Source organism: Haemaphysalis longicornis, unplaced genomic scaffold, assembly GCF_048455015.1.
Source record: "Haemaphysalis longicornis isolate Haplotype H1 unplaced genomic scaffold, Haemaphysalis longicornis Haplotype H1 scaffold_12, whole genome shotgun sequence".
NCBI lineage: Eukaryota > Metazoa > Arthropoda > Arachnida > Ixodida > Ixodidae > Haemaphysalis > Haemaphysalis longicornis.
The window spans coordinates 115,645,525-115,662,439 of NW_027526225.1; the positions used below are offsets into that span (position 1 = coordinate 115,645,525).

Below are 16,915 nucleotides of genomic sequence, written 5' to 3' on the forward strand. Positions count from 1 at the left end.
AAAACATTTTTAAGACCAAAAGCGTATTTTGCAGTCAAGTTGTCAAAAAAACTAGCAACGCAAGGAAAATACACACAGAGGCAAGCCTCGTCTTGCGCCCGGCTTCACCAGGATTCTAGCCACCCTAGAAGCCTTGTCATCGTCTTGCGCCCGGCTTTACCAGTATTCTAGCCACCCTAGCTTCACCGTGAAAAGGTATGTGGCCGTACGCTTGATTAAGAATTCTGTGTTTTAGCGTTTCATATTTGCACGCAGCTCTGATCGGAGCATTTCTGTAAACAAGTCCTCGCTTAATGAAGCAGTAATCGCAAAAAAAAACTTGTGGTAACTTTAAGATTTGTTATATCTCAGTACGAGGTGTCGGGCATCTTATTTCATTTGATTTTTTCTCTTACCACTTCATGGTCTACCAGTTACGGAAATAACTAAAATTTATGCCGCTATTTTTAACCATTCGGAAACCTGTAAAGCCTCAGCGTTATTGCGCGAGGTATGGGAGAAAGCTGTATTGCTTGTTTACGTTCTTTCCTGGGCTAGACACCACGTTCAAAACGAATTTCCGCTTTTGTCCGTCGTCTTTTGTCTTCATACTGCGAAATTCTGCCATTGAACTAACGTAACTGCTTAGAGCCTTTTAGCTCGCGCGGTGTCTTTGCGTTCTTACGAGCCACGCTTTCTAGGTTAACTGGCAGTGACTCCATTCACACGTGTCTCATGGTGGTTGGATCGAGTGAGGCTGTTTCGAATGCGAAAAATAAGAGCAGATGGCCGTTGGATTTGATCCGTGACAGTTCAATTAACGCGATGATGGGCTCGTCTGAACTAGCCCTTGGCAAACGATGCTACGATGGCGAAAATTAGCAGCCAAGTTTTTCCCGCTTCTCCCAGAAGTGGTCGGTGAATCTTCTGTGCTTTCCAAACCTGTGGCCTCTGAAGCGCGGCGTGGTGTAAAGCTACGGACTAAGTCAGGTCAGCTCGGATTATTCAGTGTGCATCGAATTCTCGCGGACCCGGTCGGTTTTGTGCTTGGGCTCTAATTAGATTGGTATTTCTAGCCAAAAGCATCGATTTTCAGCGATGCGTTTGAGAAGAGCCTGTATTGTTTAATCTGCTTTTTATGGATTTTTAACTGGTTTATACACGCTGTCACATCTAAGCTTTACGTTATCCACGCGGCAAGTAATCGGAGTTCGCAAAATTCCTTAGCAAGCGTTTTTTTTTTTTTCTCGTACAGTCGTGTTTTCTTTCTGTGTTAAACATCACCTTGGGAAAGCTCACGTGGATGCAAAAAATGTTCGCAGTTGCCGGGAATGTCGGACGTTAAGCGTCTCGTGCTGTCCATAGTGCAGTTCCTACGTCAGCAGCTCCAGACCGCGGAGTTGAGCTCGGATGCAAAAGAAAGCGTGGAAGGTTTGTATGCATTTCAGTCTCGGAATAGCTGCACGCATTTCTTCCTTCCTGAACACAGCATGTTTTTGCAGTGCAAGCGGACACGAGGGTTGTGTGCCTATTTCTCTAGTTTCGCCGAGTATAGGTTACGTCTGGCAAAAAATTATAGATAACATATGCGAGAAATCTTCATTGGACACAAACCTTCTTTCTGGGGTGATATACTGCTTGTTACGCCTTGGTAATTTGGGCCAGGGGGTAATTTTTATCCTCCACATTTAATCTGAAATATTGTATCTGAACACAGTGTTATTGTTTGAAGGTTCTGTTATCTTCAAATCACTTTTGTGACTGCTGAGAGTATTAATATTGGTATTGTTACTATAATTAATTCTTTCAAAGCTTTGAGGGCAGTCCTTTCAAGGCCAGTTTGAGGGCAATTCTTTCAAGGCCAGTTTGAGGCTAATTCTTTCAAGGCCAGTTTGAGGGCAGTCCGAGGGTGACACCGTTTGTCTCCGACACGTGTCGAGCAGGATTCCCAGGCAGTGCAGGATGTATAACTGAAGGGGCCTGTGCATGTTTTTCAGTCGCCGTGCAGTGCTTGGAGACTGCCTATGGAGTCAGCCAGGAAGACCTCTCCAACGAGAGTCTCGTCATGAACAGGCCACTCCTTGACATCTTTCGGGATGCGCTCCCTCAAGAACACGTAAGATAGATCTCCTATTCCCACCTTTACTTTTATGTATTTTAGTGCAAAGCACTTCAGCGCCCACTCCTGTGGGTTGGAGGTGCCATCGTCCCTCGTTGTAACCGCGCGAATGAGCAGGACACCGGGGAAAAAAAAAAAAAAAAACGAGGTAGAACAAGCGGGAAGGTGTGACAAAAGTGTGTGTGGGGAGGGCGGTATATGCCGAGACGGCGCGAGACCTTTTCTACGGTGTTGACACGCTGCGAGATACCGAGAGAACGAAGAGGCCACCGAGGATAGAGCTAGCAGGAAATCGGAGGAGGAAAGGCGTGAGACATGGTCCCCTGCGGCGACGTGCTACGAGACAACACCAGAGCATATCACGTGCCTTTGTGTGTGCGCTAATGCGGCGATCACTGCATGATGTGCAGCACGTAAGCATCGTCACCCGGAAGACTGCAGTCTTCCCTGCGCACAAATTTCGCATTAGGGAGCACCAATTTTGTTTTAGTGCTCCAAGCAATACTTTATTGGCTGTTAACTGTATTTTGTTCCCAATTTCGTCTTTGGTATGGCCCCCATGCAGTGTTTCCCAGATGTCCCTATTCGTATCTGCCTTTCTAAAATTGTTTTCTTTCTGTGTGCACCTTATCCTCAGCGATCCCTGTCCACAAGCAGCCTTCTTCTGCCAGGGTGTGCCTCTTGTCTGTACGCAATTGGAAACATTGGGCAGAAACTGGATATTGGACAGTAATTCCATCGTGGTTTCATTTTGTTTTCTTCAATTACTGTTGGAGTTGAGGAATGAAAAAAGAAAGAAGAAAATGCGCCCCACTCTCACCTCATTTTGAAAACATGTGCTCAAAACATTTAAGTGTGCAGTACAACCTGTACTTTGTAGGTTTGTAGGTGGGGAAAGGGGGGGGGGGCACAGATACTGCGTTTAAAATGATGATGATGATTAGATTATGAGGTTTAACGCGCCGAAGCTGCACCTGGGTTATGAGGCGGGGCGTAGTGGAGGGCTTCGGAATAATTTTTTCCACCCGGGGATCTTTAACGTGCACCGAAAGCTCGAACGCACAGGCTTTTTTGGTTTTCGCCTCCATCAGAAAAGTTTCCGCCGCGGCTAGGAATCGAACCCGTGTCCTTGGGCTCAGCAGCACAACGCCTTATACCCCTGCTACACTGGCATCCGAATGTCATTTGACTCCAATGAGAGGCTTCAAATGCCATTCAGAATCCGCCAGGCTCTACTGCAATTTCAATGTCATTTGAAAGCTTTAACAATCGCTCGCCATGCTGCGTGGCACTGCTGCCGTTGAGTTCTGTTTTTACATAATGATGCAACAATCAAATTTGGCAGCAGTCTTTGGTAGTAAGCTGATATCACATTATAAATAACGCAAGCTTTGACATAGTTTTTATTAATTCTGAATCGCAATCAAGGTTCTTTGCGCTCAGTAAAGCATGTTGTTGGGCTAATTGCTCCATCATACTTGTACTTAAAACTGCGCATACGGACGGGACAAGGAAGAGAAGAGACAGGATGGGCGCTGTTTTGCTGTTTTCCATGCGCTGTTTTGCACTGCCTGGCCACAGTGGTTTGTCGCTTTGCTCGCACTGCTGCTGAGAGTATGGAATTATTACATCTTGATATCGTGATTTAAGAATGAGAAGTAAACTAAGCCCCACAAATAAGAATATTTTGTCCGTTTTAAGTACACCAGTAATGTATGTGTTTATGCTGACTTGGAACGCAGTGCGCGAGAGTGCCAGAAACGGCATTTGAGAGCCCCATATGTCTCGCTGGGTGCTCATTTGGCTCGAATGTCATTTGAGCCGAATGGCATTTCAAAACCCACTGGAGCAGCACAACTTGGCATTTGAGTCAAATGACATTCGGACGCTAGTGTAGCATGGGTATTAGCCACTGAGCCTCCGCGGTTTGTCGCTGCATACAAAATGCTGGTTAGAAATGCCAGCTTGCGAGTTCAACGCGACTATGTTTTAACGATACACGACACCGTAAGCAGGTGATATTTTACTCTATATGTGTATTGAAAATTTGTTGCAAAGCTTGCTTTCGTCGGAAGTTGTACTAGAACAGTGTTTTTAGGTGTGTGTATTTAGTGTCGTATAATTTGAAAATTTCGTAAAGCTTGGTTATACTGTAGAACAACATTCACCGCACTGTTACACCATACCACACGGAATGGAGCAAAAGGACTGAAATAATATTTGATTGGAAGCTTAGTGTTTTTAAAACAGAGGCAGTGATGCTACCGCTGCGCCAATTGCGCCAAACTGCGCCAAAGTGCTCTGGCTGCTACATCCTGCTACATTTCCTCTAAATTTGGCGCTTCTGCGCCCAACCTGCGCCAAAGGGTGTACGTCCCCCTTTCAGAAACGAAACTAACTACTTGAGGTTCCCCATTGAAAGCGACATCGCGGTGTACCTGTTTTCAGGACGCAATCCGAGCCAAGCCAAGGCAAACTGGCCGTTGTTGCGAATCTTGCGATAACGGCGATGATGCGTTTTGCGGCTGACGCCTCGTAGGCGTTGTGAAATCTCCCCCTCTATAGAGGGGTAGATGGGGAGATTATCAGTCTCCCCAGCTCACGGAATTAACCGTCTCGGGTATACCCGAGACTGTTAATTTTGTGCAGTGCGCTTCGCACCTATTGGGCGCGCGAGACCGGCTGCCGCCGTCGCGACCGTCCGCCTCGCGGTCTTCGGGCCGCGATATGCGTCGTGATGTGCGTGCCGTACCCGTGAAGCTCGCCAACAATGTCAGGCTTCGTGAAATTGCCGTACTCGCTCGCCAAAGCGCCCCGACAGCGTACGCGTCGACCGGGGGCCTGCGGAGTTTTGCTGGTAGAAAAGTAGGCAAGAGATGAGGACGCAGGAGTTGTAGTTACAGTGGAATCTGGATGATATGATTCTGGGTGATACGAATTTCTGATTAGTCCCGGCGAAATTGCACTGTTTGAAATGGGAAGAATTTGGGCTCTTACGAAGGGACCTGCAGTGCCCGGCGGATAAGAACGAGTCGGCGAGGCGCCCGACTGCCGATCGAGCAAGCTACGGCGACGTACGGGCTCTCTGCCCTCTTTGTCGCACTTTCTCCAGGAACGGTCAAGCTGTTTTCTGCTAGCGAAAACGCGCCGCGTACTCCACAGGCACGCTGGCGCCGCCGCGAAACCACCCGCACGCTGCGCGGGGCGTGGCCGGCCGCGGCATCATGGCGGCGGTTTCGGTCGCGAAGTGGTGCGGGACGCTCAAGAAACCGCTCCTAATCGCTCTTTAAAATGCCGCTCAAAGCACACGCGAAGTTTCTTGTGCGGTAAATGAGCTAATAATGTGAGCGAAAACGGTGCTATAAAAATCATCCGCGCCTATAGTGAAAGCGCCCATGGAATATCTGTCGGGGTGCTAAGCCTAAACATCTCCGCCGGAGCCAGCCGGCTGTCTCGGGGGCTTTGTAACTGCCGCCATGAGGCGCACGCCTTCCCATTGGCGCAATTCGTCAGGCTCGTCCCACTGCCACGCGCGTCGCGCGTAATTTTCTGACCGCGGGCGCCGACGCGCACGAATCGCATGCAAAAACGCTCCTGTAGTGAGTGAGCTTGGGCAGCGCGAGTGCGGAGATGAGTCCAGAAAGGACCGCTCGGCGACATGGAGGTTTAAAAAAAGCAGAAAAACTTCACGGATTTCATCACGCGAAAGTAAAAGAAATAATCGAAATCTTGTTTTAGTGCTTAATTTTTTGGTCTGTGTTGTTCACACGAATTTCGGATGATACGAATATTTCTCGCGGTGCCGCGAAATTCATATCATCGAGATTTTACTGTAAACAGATGAGAAAATACAAAGTGCAGGGGGGAGAAAATAGTATGCAAAGGCAGGAAACCGTGACATAGTTCGGGCTGCGCACCGGCTAGCAAGTACGGCAATTTCACGACGCCTGACATTTCTGAGCTTAACGAGTACGGCACGCATATGACGACGCCCGTCTTAGATTTCACGTAGAGTTCACAGAGGCATAGAATTCACATACGTGGAAATTGAAGGTGAAATGCGTGCATGTGGCCTCGCAGGGAATTACATAGTCTCGGAATTATGGGGGGGGGGGACTAATGGGCTCTACCTGCGGCAAACTTGTCGTGAAGGGGCAAGATTCAGCCCGCTGCCTTTGTTAACATAGCGCTGCTATCGGTGGCTTGTCGTTTTAGACCCTTACGGTGGCAGCGCTGACGCTGCTAAATAGTGACTCATGTGCAACACGGGGAGGAGCGTGATGTTCAAGTATGGAGTCAAAGCCGTGGCGCTACTGATGCAGCCTTCCTACGATAGCCTTCCAATAGTGCTCGATTTTACACAGTATGTTCGTTGTGATGAGCAATTTTTAGTTTGTTCATAGTAAATCTTCTATTGTGTAAAAATGAGAGCTTGTTTTTTTTTTATTTTTGTTGTGCAGACTGCCGAAAAAAGTTCAATGCAGACATTCTTCAGGAGATTGATGAAAATGGGGACAAAATATCCATGTTCTGAGTTCTTTTAATTTTTCATTATCCCTGAAGGGTGTGCTTTTAGCGATTATCTATCTCATGAATGCAATACGTGTCTTAAAATTGCTTCTATCAACACCTGCTCCGAAAGCTGGTTTTGCTGCTCCGAAACGCATTTTTACCTGCTCCAAAAGCTGCTCCAAAGCAGCCTAAGCCGGTAGCATCACTGCAGAGGAAAATATTTTGATGGGCTAGCTGGTTTACGATTGGAGATTAAAAGAGTGAGCACGTACTAAACAAACCTTTTTTAATTGGCATCAGCACTTTCATCTCCTGTGCATGTGCTCCGTCGCATGCTTTGCATACTGCTCAACAATTATTTTTAAGTGGAAGCTTTCTTAGTAAAACTGGTGGCGTTCTGTCAAAAAACTACTGCATTTCCCCATAGATCCGTTGGTCACCCGAAAAGCTCCGATAAGATCGCTGGACACACGGCGCATTTGGAAACCAGGATTCTATTGTGTCAAACTGTTTACTTGAAAATCACGATAAAGGTACGGTTCTCGATGCGACAATACATGCATCGACAATGAAGAAGTTCATAAACGACGTCTCGGTATTTATTTAGATTGTTGGTAGATGCATTTACTTAGTGCGCAAAAAATCCTCGCATAGGTTTGTTCTTCTTTTGCGATTTGCGTCTTTGAAGGTTTGATGATTGATTGGACGCACTTTTAGCTTTCGCACTTTCAGCTTTCTTCAGGAAGGGATCGTAAATTTCTTTCCCTCACTAAACCATGTCTGCATAGACGCAAGTTGTAGTTAATTGTTCTGTCACTTGCAGCCACAGCTGCCATTATATGAAACATTTGTCACACGTTTTCTTTGCGCAGGTGCAGACTAGGCATGACGACAATTCACCTGAGCCAACAGAAGCGCAGAAAGCAGAAGCGGAGAGGTTCAAGCAAGAAGGTGCGTTTTTGCTCGTGTGGACGTTCCCAAGTAAAAGTCTAAAGTGTACAAGGAAAGAAAGCTGTTCGTTTGGGTGTTGTGCATATGTTTGCCTGCATAGTATTCTCACGGCTTGGTACTGCATTGATGCACATGCGCTTGTTTGTTCATCTGTTTTGCAGGTAACAATATGATGAAGCTTGAAATGTACACAGCTGCACTGGAGTGCTACACAAAGGCCATCAGTTTGGATGCGCGCAACGCCGTCTACTACTGCAACAGGTGCGCATTTTAAACAGCGGTACCTGGCAGTTCCGGTTGGCACCGGTACTGGTCCACGTTACCGGTCTATTGCAGTACTGGTCCGTGTTTCTTCTTGAGGTGGTCAGCGCGTTGTAATAGGTAGCTTGACTTGATTGCGCAATGCTCTTCTGGTAAAAGCACTGTTAGATTTTGATCCATTTATAGCAGGAAATTGCAGCCACCTATGGTTTGTCGCCCAGGCTTTGAGCAGCAGGATTGTGAGTCCAGGGATTTCGAGCAATCAGGAGGGCCAAGGAACAAACACGCACGTGTTTGTTCCTCCCTCCTCACTCCCTCCTTTTATTGTGGTCGAGCAGGAAAAGCGCCAGTGCCATACGGTGTAAGCGGGCACAGTTCGTTAACACTCTTGCAGAGATGGCACCACTTTCTCACTATTCTCCAAAACGACGCCGAATTACATTCAAAGGCGAAATCTGAACGGCTAATGAAATCGCTGCTTGAGGACGCATTACAAAACCTGTAAGTGCGGGTTGCACAGATTACTGTAACGCCCCAAAAAGTTAACAATGATGGTAATTGATAGTGTATGCCTTGCAACACACCGTGTGCGTTTGGACCACTGCAGAGCTGCCGCCCACAGCAAACTGAATAACCACCTGGATGCCATCGAGGACTGCCAGCAAGCCCTGGAGATTGACCCCAAGTACGGCAAGGCATATGGCCGAATAGGGTAGGTGTGGCTGGCTTTGGCGATGATACCTGATGGTCATGATGATGGTGGTACAAGAGATATAAAGGAGACTCAGAAATATCTTCACATTGGATAGTGCATGGATTGTTGGGACGGTGATGGAGGAGGAGGAATAAACATTTTTTTGAGCAAAAGGGTATTGGGACGGAGATGTGGTCAGCCTCTTATGTCCAGGAGGCAGTGAGCTTGTGCCAAATCAAGTTGTTACTATGAGGTTGTGTGGACGGAAATGTGAAATGTTGCGTTGTAAAGGGCGACTTGCAGTGTGTGCAGTCTCGCGAGAGAAGGGCTGGTGGGATTTTCGAGAGGAATGTGTGATTGCGAAGTGTTATTTCGGAGTACGTATAATGGGTAATTTGGTAGTGATGGATGTGGAGGAGGATATGTTCTTGTGCGTGTAGTGTGAGAGTATGGAGTTGTGAGTGGCGTCGATAGGTGCCGGTAGATTGTTCTGTGGCACAATGATGGAAGCAAACCATTTTTTCCCCACGTCCTTTCTTTCCAGTTTAGCTTATGCCAGTTTGAACCAGCACGAGCGTGCGAAGGAGTGCTACCAGAAGGCGGTCGAGCTGGACCCGGAAAACCAGAGCTACATCAACAACCTCCGGGTGGCTGAGGAAAAACTCCGCGAGATGTCTGTGAGTTGCGGGGGACAAAGTGCCTACTTGTTCACTTACCACCTTTGTAGAGCACATTTTGCGTTGCTGAGCACGAGGACACGGGTTCAATTCCCGGCTGCGGCGGCCGCTTTTCTGGTGGAGGCGAAAAGCAAAAATGCCCGTGTGTACTAGATTTTGGCGCACGTTAAAGGTCCCCAGGTGGTCAAAATTACTCCGGAGCCCTCCACTACGGTGCGCCTCATTGCCTTTGTTGCATCGGCGCGTTAAACCCTACAATCAATCAAATCAATTGTTGAACACATTGTTGTAGCATGCGAGAACCGCATGCGAACATGGGAGTCGTGGATGAATGCTGGCTTGTAATTGTAATATCGCATCCTGTAGCCGCCACCATGGCCAAAATTTGTGAGTGAATCTGAACGATGCTGCAGTTTGTTCGCAGGCGTTGCACCGCACAGTAAACGGTTGTAATGAAATCGCTTTGTAATGAACTTCTCTGCAGTACACTTCGTGACGTCGCAAATCATGAACAGGTGAAACAGGATTGGCCGAGCTTAACTTCATTGTTTTTTCTGAAAAGTGCGCTAGGCGTAAAACAATTGATGCAAAATCAACTCGTCTAGCAACTTTTGGTGAACACGTTTTTGAAAGGTCGCAAACTTTAGCTTTCAAACACTTCCAAACAGAATGGGTCACAACGGCAGACGGTAAGCTTTCTTCCAGTGTTTTTAGTTGAATATTTTACTGTGGTGTGCTAGTTCGGACAAAAAATTTGTGTTTGTGACCATGACAGCTGCCATCCCTTTCAGAAAACTGCCATGGTACGTGTGTGCGTTTTTCAACAGAGTTTTCGGTAACTTTTGCTCTTACTTCCACTCTGCCACTACAATGTTATGGCCCTATGGTTGGTTTTCCATAAAATTTCCCACCCGGAAATTTCTTAACTTGTATGCGCTCCTGATATACGTATACGCACATGTATACATACACACAAAGTCAGTAGGAAAATGGGAGATTTTTTTCGGAAGCCATGAGATGACCGAACTGTCCACGTAGTTTTTCATCGTGCTTTCTACACCCTGTTTTAGGTTGCAGCACCATAAAGGCTTGGTCTCCCCTGCATTAATATGTAGGGAGGGCTCTTTGACACCGTGATCGTCCATCGCGGTAGGAACGAGGGGTAGCAGTGGATTTGGATTGGCTCTTAGTGGCTCGTAAAAACTGCTATGAACTGGATTCTTGAGCTTAAAAGGTTCATTCTATCCGTTTTCGATGTCTGTTTCTTTACGGTGAAACATGGCTCTACAGCACAGGTAAGCTGCACAACACAGCAGTAAACAGATGCAGAGAACTGTCACCAGCATGAGCAACTTTTGACTACCGAAATTGTTTTATTCTGTACAAAAAGAAACGCGGTTGGGAAGCATTGCTATGTACTCTTAAAAACGTATTTTCAATAGCCTTCTATGCCTGGCAGTGTATTGAAAGCACAAGTTCTTAATGATTTTTGTTTGTATTAATGTGCGCCTCCTTGGTTTTCCTTCAGGTGCTTTGAACAAGCAAAACAAGCACTTATAGCCTAAAATGAAATTGACGCGCTATGAAACGTTTCTCCTAGGTGTGTTAGACCAAAAGAAGAGACCAAATTTTAGCAGCCGTGGCAATGTTTTGAGCTTAGGCAGTGCGACTCTGCTGCTACCTATGGTTTTCTTGTGGGTGTAAACACCGGCTGGGAGTTCGTGCGGACAGTACTGCCAAACTCCCATCTTGGCATTCTTGTTTCGAACTTTGCTGTGGCATTCGAAGCTTTTACCCCTGTTGCACGGCTGATCTAATGCCATTCAAAGTGAATGACATCGGCTGTTAATGACATCCGGTTTGGCCGTGCGGGTCTACACGGCAATACAAATGTCATTTGGTTGTGATAGCATAGCATGTTTGGCATGCAAGTAACAAACAATTGGTTTCTCTGCCGCATACAATGTGTGGAGCAGAGTTATTCAACAGTTGCAAAACTCCACTTCAGAATCCAGGCCCTGCTCGGTCGAAGCTTAGGTGCAAGGGTACTGTCGTGGCATTTAGGGGACTTCGCTAAAATTAAGACACTGCTCTTAAAAAAACTTTAATTTTTAAGTAAACTCTGTGAAACTTGTCAGACTAGCTGCTTTTCCCCCACTGATTTCAAATATGGAATTAGTTTTTTTTAGTTGATAAATTAGTTCCCGAGATAATTAGAGGTAATTACCATTTTTTGAGGAACAATAGGCAAACAGCGTTGGTCATGAAACTGTTCTCTTTGAATTTTTCAACACTATGAACCCTGGTGAGTACAGAGTGCAACACCCTTGTCTATAACACAGGTTTCGTACTTATAGCCTTATCTTGCCTCGGCTGAAAATCACTTGAAGAAAATTACTCTGTCATTCTGAAGTCTTGACCATATGATTTGACCTCAACGTTTTTTGTGACAAGTTTGAGTACGCAGTTTTGAGAGGTAACCAGTTGACGTTGAACTCAGTGTTATAGACAAGGGTGTTTGTTGCGCACTGTACAATAAGAGAATCAGTTTTTTTATGCATCGCTTGGAACTTATTTTGCAGCTCATTAAACTTTGGTGGCACCAGTGGCAAGGAACCATTTTGAGTGCCCATTTCAAACACTGAAGCTTGATGCGCTGTAAAATTAGTTCCTAGCGATGCACCAAAAAACTGATTGTCTTGTTGCACTCACCAGGGTTCATGGTGTTGGAAAATATAAAGACAGCAGTTTTATGACCAACACAGTTTTGTATACCGTTCCTCCAAAAATGGTTAATTACCACTAATTATCTCGGGAACTAATTGGCCAACTAAAAAAATAATGCCATATTTGAAATCAGTGGGGGAAAAGTTGCAAGTCTGACAAGTTTCACAGTTTACTTAAAAATTAAGAAAAGTAGTTTTAAAGGGGGACGTGGAAAGTAAAGTGACTTTTTTATTGATAGACCAAATTGAATCAAATTAGGAGCATTTATGCAGCTAACCATTCTAACAACAAAACTGAAATCAGACTTAAGATACCATGTATACTTTTCGAGTTAGAGGACCAATTACACAAGAAGTCAGTGTGATCAGAAATGTCTATTGTGTGCAAGGAAGCTATTAGATTATTGCATTATATCTTTGGGCATAAAGAAAGAACAAGAAAAGTTCCACCTTCCTTTCGAAATCAGAAATAGTTTCATGTCAATAGTTGGATACCTAAAGGAAATAAAGCAATAATCCAATAGCTTCCTTGCACAGAATAGACCTTCCTGGTCACGCTGAGATAAAAATCTTTGTGAAGGTAATTAGTCTGGTAACTCAAAAAGTATAGAAGACATCTTTAACCTGATTTAAGTTTTGTTATTAGGTTAGTTAACTACATACAATCTCCTACTTTGAATAAATTTGGTCCATAAATAACAAAAATAGTTTTACTTGCCACGTCCCCCCTTAAAGTTAGTAACGCTTACTTTTCAAATTGGGGAGCATTAAGTAAGGTTACGTCTACTTATGTGTTCACAGTTTTTCTTTTGTGCCACTTCAACTTTCTGCCAGCAAATGGCAGGCTAGTCAACTTGCCCCCAGTGCAGGGGGGCCAACTGCCAAGCTGCTTTTGTTACGTGGGGGATATGGGAAGTTTCGCAACTGGTATACCTATATCAAGCAAACTCTGTGCGTGGTGTGCTTGCAGAGCCAGGGCAATGGTGACCCGCGGAGGCCTTCCGGCGGACCTAGTGGCGGTGGCGGCGGCGGGCTAGACTTTGGAAGCTTACTGAACAACCCTACTCTCATGAACATGGTGAGTGCTGAAGTTCCTGCTTTCGTGTCGTAGACAGGCGGGGCACAGAGTTTCGTGCTGATATATACTAGCGGGAAATCTGGCGCCAGTGGCTAGGTGAGCTGTGCTTCGGCAAGCGTGCCGTCGTGGACCAGGTAGGAACATTCCATTGTTATTTCGAATGGCTCGCCAACAAGCTCAGAAGTTGCTGTTGTTGATAAAGATCATTTAAAGTTGTTTTATCAACTGAAAAGTGGAGCTCAGAAAAAAGCGCGTCATCCCTATTTCATATTTGCCGCGCTTTCGAGGCGCTTTTTCAAAGAAAGTGCTACGAGTTGTGTCGTGCCTCCGCCAGATGGCGCCACGGGTCCTGCGACCGAGAGAAGACGCAGTGAAACATCCCCCTCGCGAGGGGCACGATCAAATGCAGAGCATTTCCGGGGGCGCAAGACGTTAAGTAGTTTGCGTTACGTTAATGTTTTTGCACTTGTGGCAACTGCTGACGAGAGAGCGCTCGTCAGCAGTAATTTGAATGAGTCAACGATATAAGGCGTGTTCGTAGTGTCCCATTCTGTGTCGGCTTTGTGGCACAGTGGGTAGAGCACCATGTACATTACGTTCCGCCCGCAGGGTCAAGGGATCGAAACTGGGCGCCGGATTTTTTTTTTTTTTTTTTAATAGTAGGGAGGGGTGCGGTGCGGACTACGGACGTCAACGCGGGTGACATCGCGAGTTACTGAAATGCTCTGCATTTAAAATTTGTCAGGGTCAAGCTAGATGAACGAAAAAAATGTCTAATCTTTGTTAATTTTAGCTTCAAGATGGAAAAGAAGCCATGTGGCGAGCCAAGCCAAGTACGAGAGGAACGCTTCTAGCTGCTGTGGCAGGGCCCATGAGGGCAGGCGGTTGAAGCAACAGGTTTTGGAGAGCAGTGGCGAATACCGGAGGGTTGAGGAGGAGGGGTGTGCAGGCACTGCCATTACAGGGATCTTTGAAAAATCACAGCTGGAGAGAGAGTGAGAGAAGAAACTGATCATTTAGACGCCAAGGTTTAGGACTGTTGAATCGCTCCGACACTTACACTGCCTCAATCATGGTTACAAAAAAGAAAACATCGGGTCCAACTATTTGTGGGTAGGTCTCCTGTGTCATCCATCTATCGTTACCTGTTCTCTTTTAAACCGGGTTAGTCATCTGGCTTCAAACCAGCCGTGTCACACAGCGGCACTATGCTATAGCCACGAAACATCCGCGTTTAGTGCTTGTGCAGCAACAAAACATGTTCAGTCGCACCAAATCTGTGGTCATTTGAAGTCGAGTGGATCTTTGTTTAACCACAAATCATTTCAATGCAAAGCTGTAGCTGTTTGGAAGCTGAAAGAGTCTATTTATACTGCAATTTTTTTTTTTTCCAGGCTGCCACGCTAATGCAGGATCCCAACATGCAGAACATGTGAGTCCTCACTCTTTATTTTCTTCCCTTCATGGCAGGGTGACAGTGCCTGTGTGAATACAATACTGTGCTTGTCTCCCAGAGAATCAGGAATCACTTTTTTTTTCTTTTCTCTCATTTTCTTCTTTCTTAAACGTTAACAGCATGAGCGGACTCATGTCGGGAGGTCTGAGCCAGAACACTGGTGGAGGACTGGACGCACTTCTCCAAGCGTAAGCCCTTTGATGATACGCTGTGCGAAATTCCCGCGTTTCGCTTCACTCTCTACCCTGAGAATTTATTTCTCTAAGGACGGTAGCCGCTGTAAAAGCACCCTGCAGACTGACATTTATCGCAGATGGTTTGCATTCGCCGAAAAATTTTGGCAGCCCACATCTCGGCAGAAATACCACACTATTGTATTCGTATCGAGCAGGTTTTGATTTGGTCGTGATGATGACGGTACTGACGTTATGTCCAAGGTAGCTTACAGTTCTTGCTGGTCATTTTGACGTGATTAAATTCATCTTGCACTCTACTTTGTTGCGGTGCATTGAAAGCAGGCGGCGTTAAGTTTGAAGAGATTTTCCTTGATTTGACTGTTTTGCTAATTATGCCACGTGGAAAACCTGGCAGTCATGCTGCCAAAAGAAATAAAATACACTACAGAAGTGTGGTCAGCTGGTCTAGTCAGCAAAACTAAATTGTATTTTGCCTTGATGGCCTCTTTTATGGGAAGGTCGAGCGTAGTCAGCTAGCCCTTCTATCCGGCGGCCAACTCTTGCTTTTATTTTTCCCTTCAGGGGCCAACAGCTGGCATCGCAGATGCAAGCTGCCAACCCGGAGCTTGTGGAGCAGCTGAGGCGCCAGATGAACAACCCCAACGACCCAAACTCCTCGAACCAGGATGGCAACGACAGGCCGAACTGAGGGCGATGGCGATGGACCGACTCTTCAGGGATCACTCAAAATTCACTCTTCCCCCTCACCCTTATCTCGTAGCGTAAAGCAGGAGTGGTGACAAGCATGTAGCCGCAGCATCGTGTAAATTGCGCCCACAGCCGGGCTGGGGCACTGGCAAAATAAAAATCCGTGCGCTACGCACCCTCCAGACAACTGGCGGGTCAGTCTGGAGGTGGTTTTTTTTCCTAAGACGCTGCTTTCCTTTACTCGGCGTAGTCGCTGGTGCGGTGGTCAGCAGACTTGCTGGGGACACAGCTCTCGACGCAGTGTCTGTTTTCTGCCTGGCAGAGACACTTCTAAAGCCGCGTTGCAGTGGCAGCAGTTGTGTGTCTACATTGTACAGTAGAACCTCGCTGATACGTTTTAAGGGGGGACACTGGTCTTGAGTACCAAAAATTTTCCAAAAAATCAATTTTCTGTATTAATTTATTTGCAGTCTCTAGGGCCCAAAGAATGTATTACTTGCAAAATTTTATAGCTGTACCATAGGTATTTACAAAGCTGTCGCCCTTTGAAGTGGCCTAAATGACCATTTTTGCCTACATTTCCAAACTTCGTGCCCTGTTCTCTTACAACGAATTTTTTTCCCACGAGGTCAACTGTCGGGTGCAATATCTTGGGATGTATTGGCCAGGTTTGCATCGTTCTTGCGGTGTTTGAAAGCTTATGAAATGAACTGTGCAATAAAACCATAATATAGAATTTCTTTTTGCTAGCACAAAATGTGCAGTTAGTTTCACGAAAACAGAGGTAATTGATGACCTGACATGTAATAAATTTACAGTGTTTGCAGAAACAATGCTAAAATTACTTCTGTGGTATAGTTGCACTCCCTGGTCCTTCTAAAGCACGAAGAGATTTGCACTACTATGATGTTACGCCACATAGACAAAAACTGACTGCATATCTGTGCTCAGGGTGCTAAATACACTTACTGTGCGAATATCAAGACATAGGCTAAAAAAATAAAAGTATCCTCAAGACCAGTGGTGCTTTCTGGGAAGATGCATACTATGGGGCATTTTTAGTGTTCACAGTTGACAGCGTAGTACCCGGAAAATTGTGTCAACCGGGAACGTATCAACACAGTTCTACTGCACCATCAACTGGAGAAGTGGGTGGTTCATCACGAAACATTCCAACTTAAAGCAGTTGTTGTGAAGAACGTGTACATAAAGCAAAAGTGCAAAGAAACACATTTTTGTTCAAGCAGTTGTTCCACACCGTGAACAAAAGAAACCCTGAATTGCGTAGCCATTTCTAGTAGCCTTATAAGATAAGGCCCTTGAGTTCGCAGTCTGTGTGCCAGAGTGTGCTACTGCACTACTACTCTGAAGCCCAAGTTAACTGCTTTGTACGCAAGAGGAGTTTGCTTTGGCAACTTTCAGACTTGGGTAGTGTCTATTACAGGCTACTGTACAATGCTGATCTTGTTTTTTTCATGAAATACTGCTTAATTTGTCGCGCTTAAAATTACCACAAACACTGGTTTAGATGACCTATTTTGTTTAAATTAGATGACCGAACTTACCTAGTTTCTAGAA

At 45.8% G+C, this 16,915-nt stretch overlaps 1 protein-coding gene across 2 annotated transcripts; it reads left to right on the forward strand.

The window, feature by feature from the left end:
- Positions 1–46: 46 nt before the first annotated feature.
- On the forward strand, positions 47–15,560 carry LOC144163326 (small glutamine-rich tetratricopeptide repeat-containing protein beta-like). Of its 2 annotated transcripts, XM_077694257.1 has the most exons (11): positions 47–195; positions 1,302–1,410; positions 1,977–2,095; positions 7,483–7,561; positions 7,723–7,822; positions 8,430–8,534; positions 9,061–9,193; positions 12,890–12,997; positions 14,392–14,429; positions 14,573–14,641; positions 15,212–15,560. In XM_077694257.1, exons 2-11 carry the CDS (start codon positions 1,311–1,313, stop codon positions 15,336–15,338), a joined length of 978 nt encoding a protein of 325 aa, XP_077550383.1. In that variant the 5' UTR covers positions 47–195; positions 1,302–1,310; the 3' UTR covers positions 15,339–15,560. The 2 variants fall into 2 exon arrangements, with proteins under 2 accessions (XP_077550383.1, XP_077550384.1); XM_077694258.1 differs by lacking the exon at positions 14,573–14,641.
- The last annotated feature ends 1,355 nt before the right edge of the window (positions 15,561–16,915 follow it).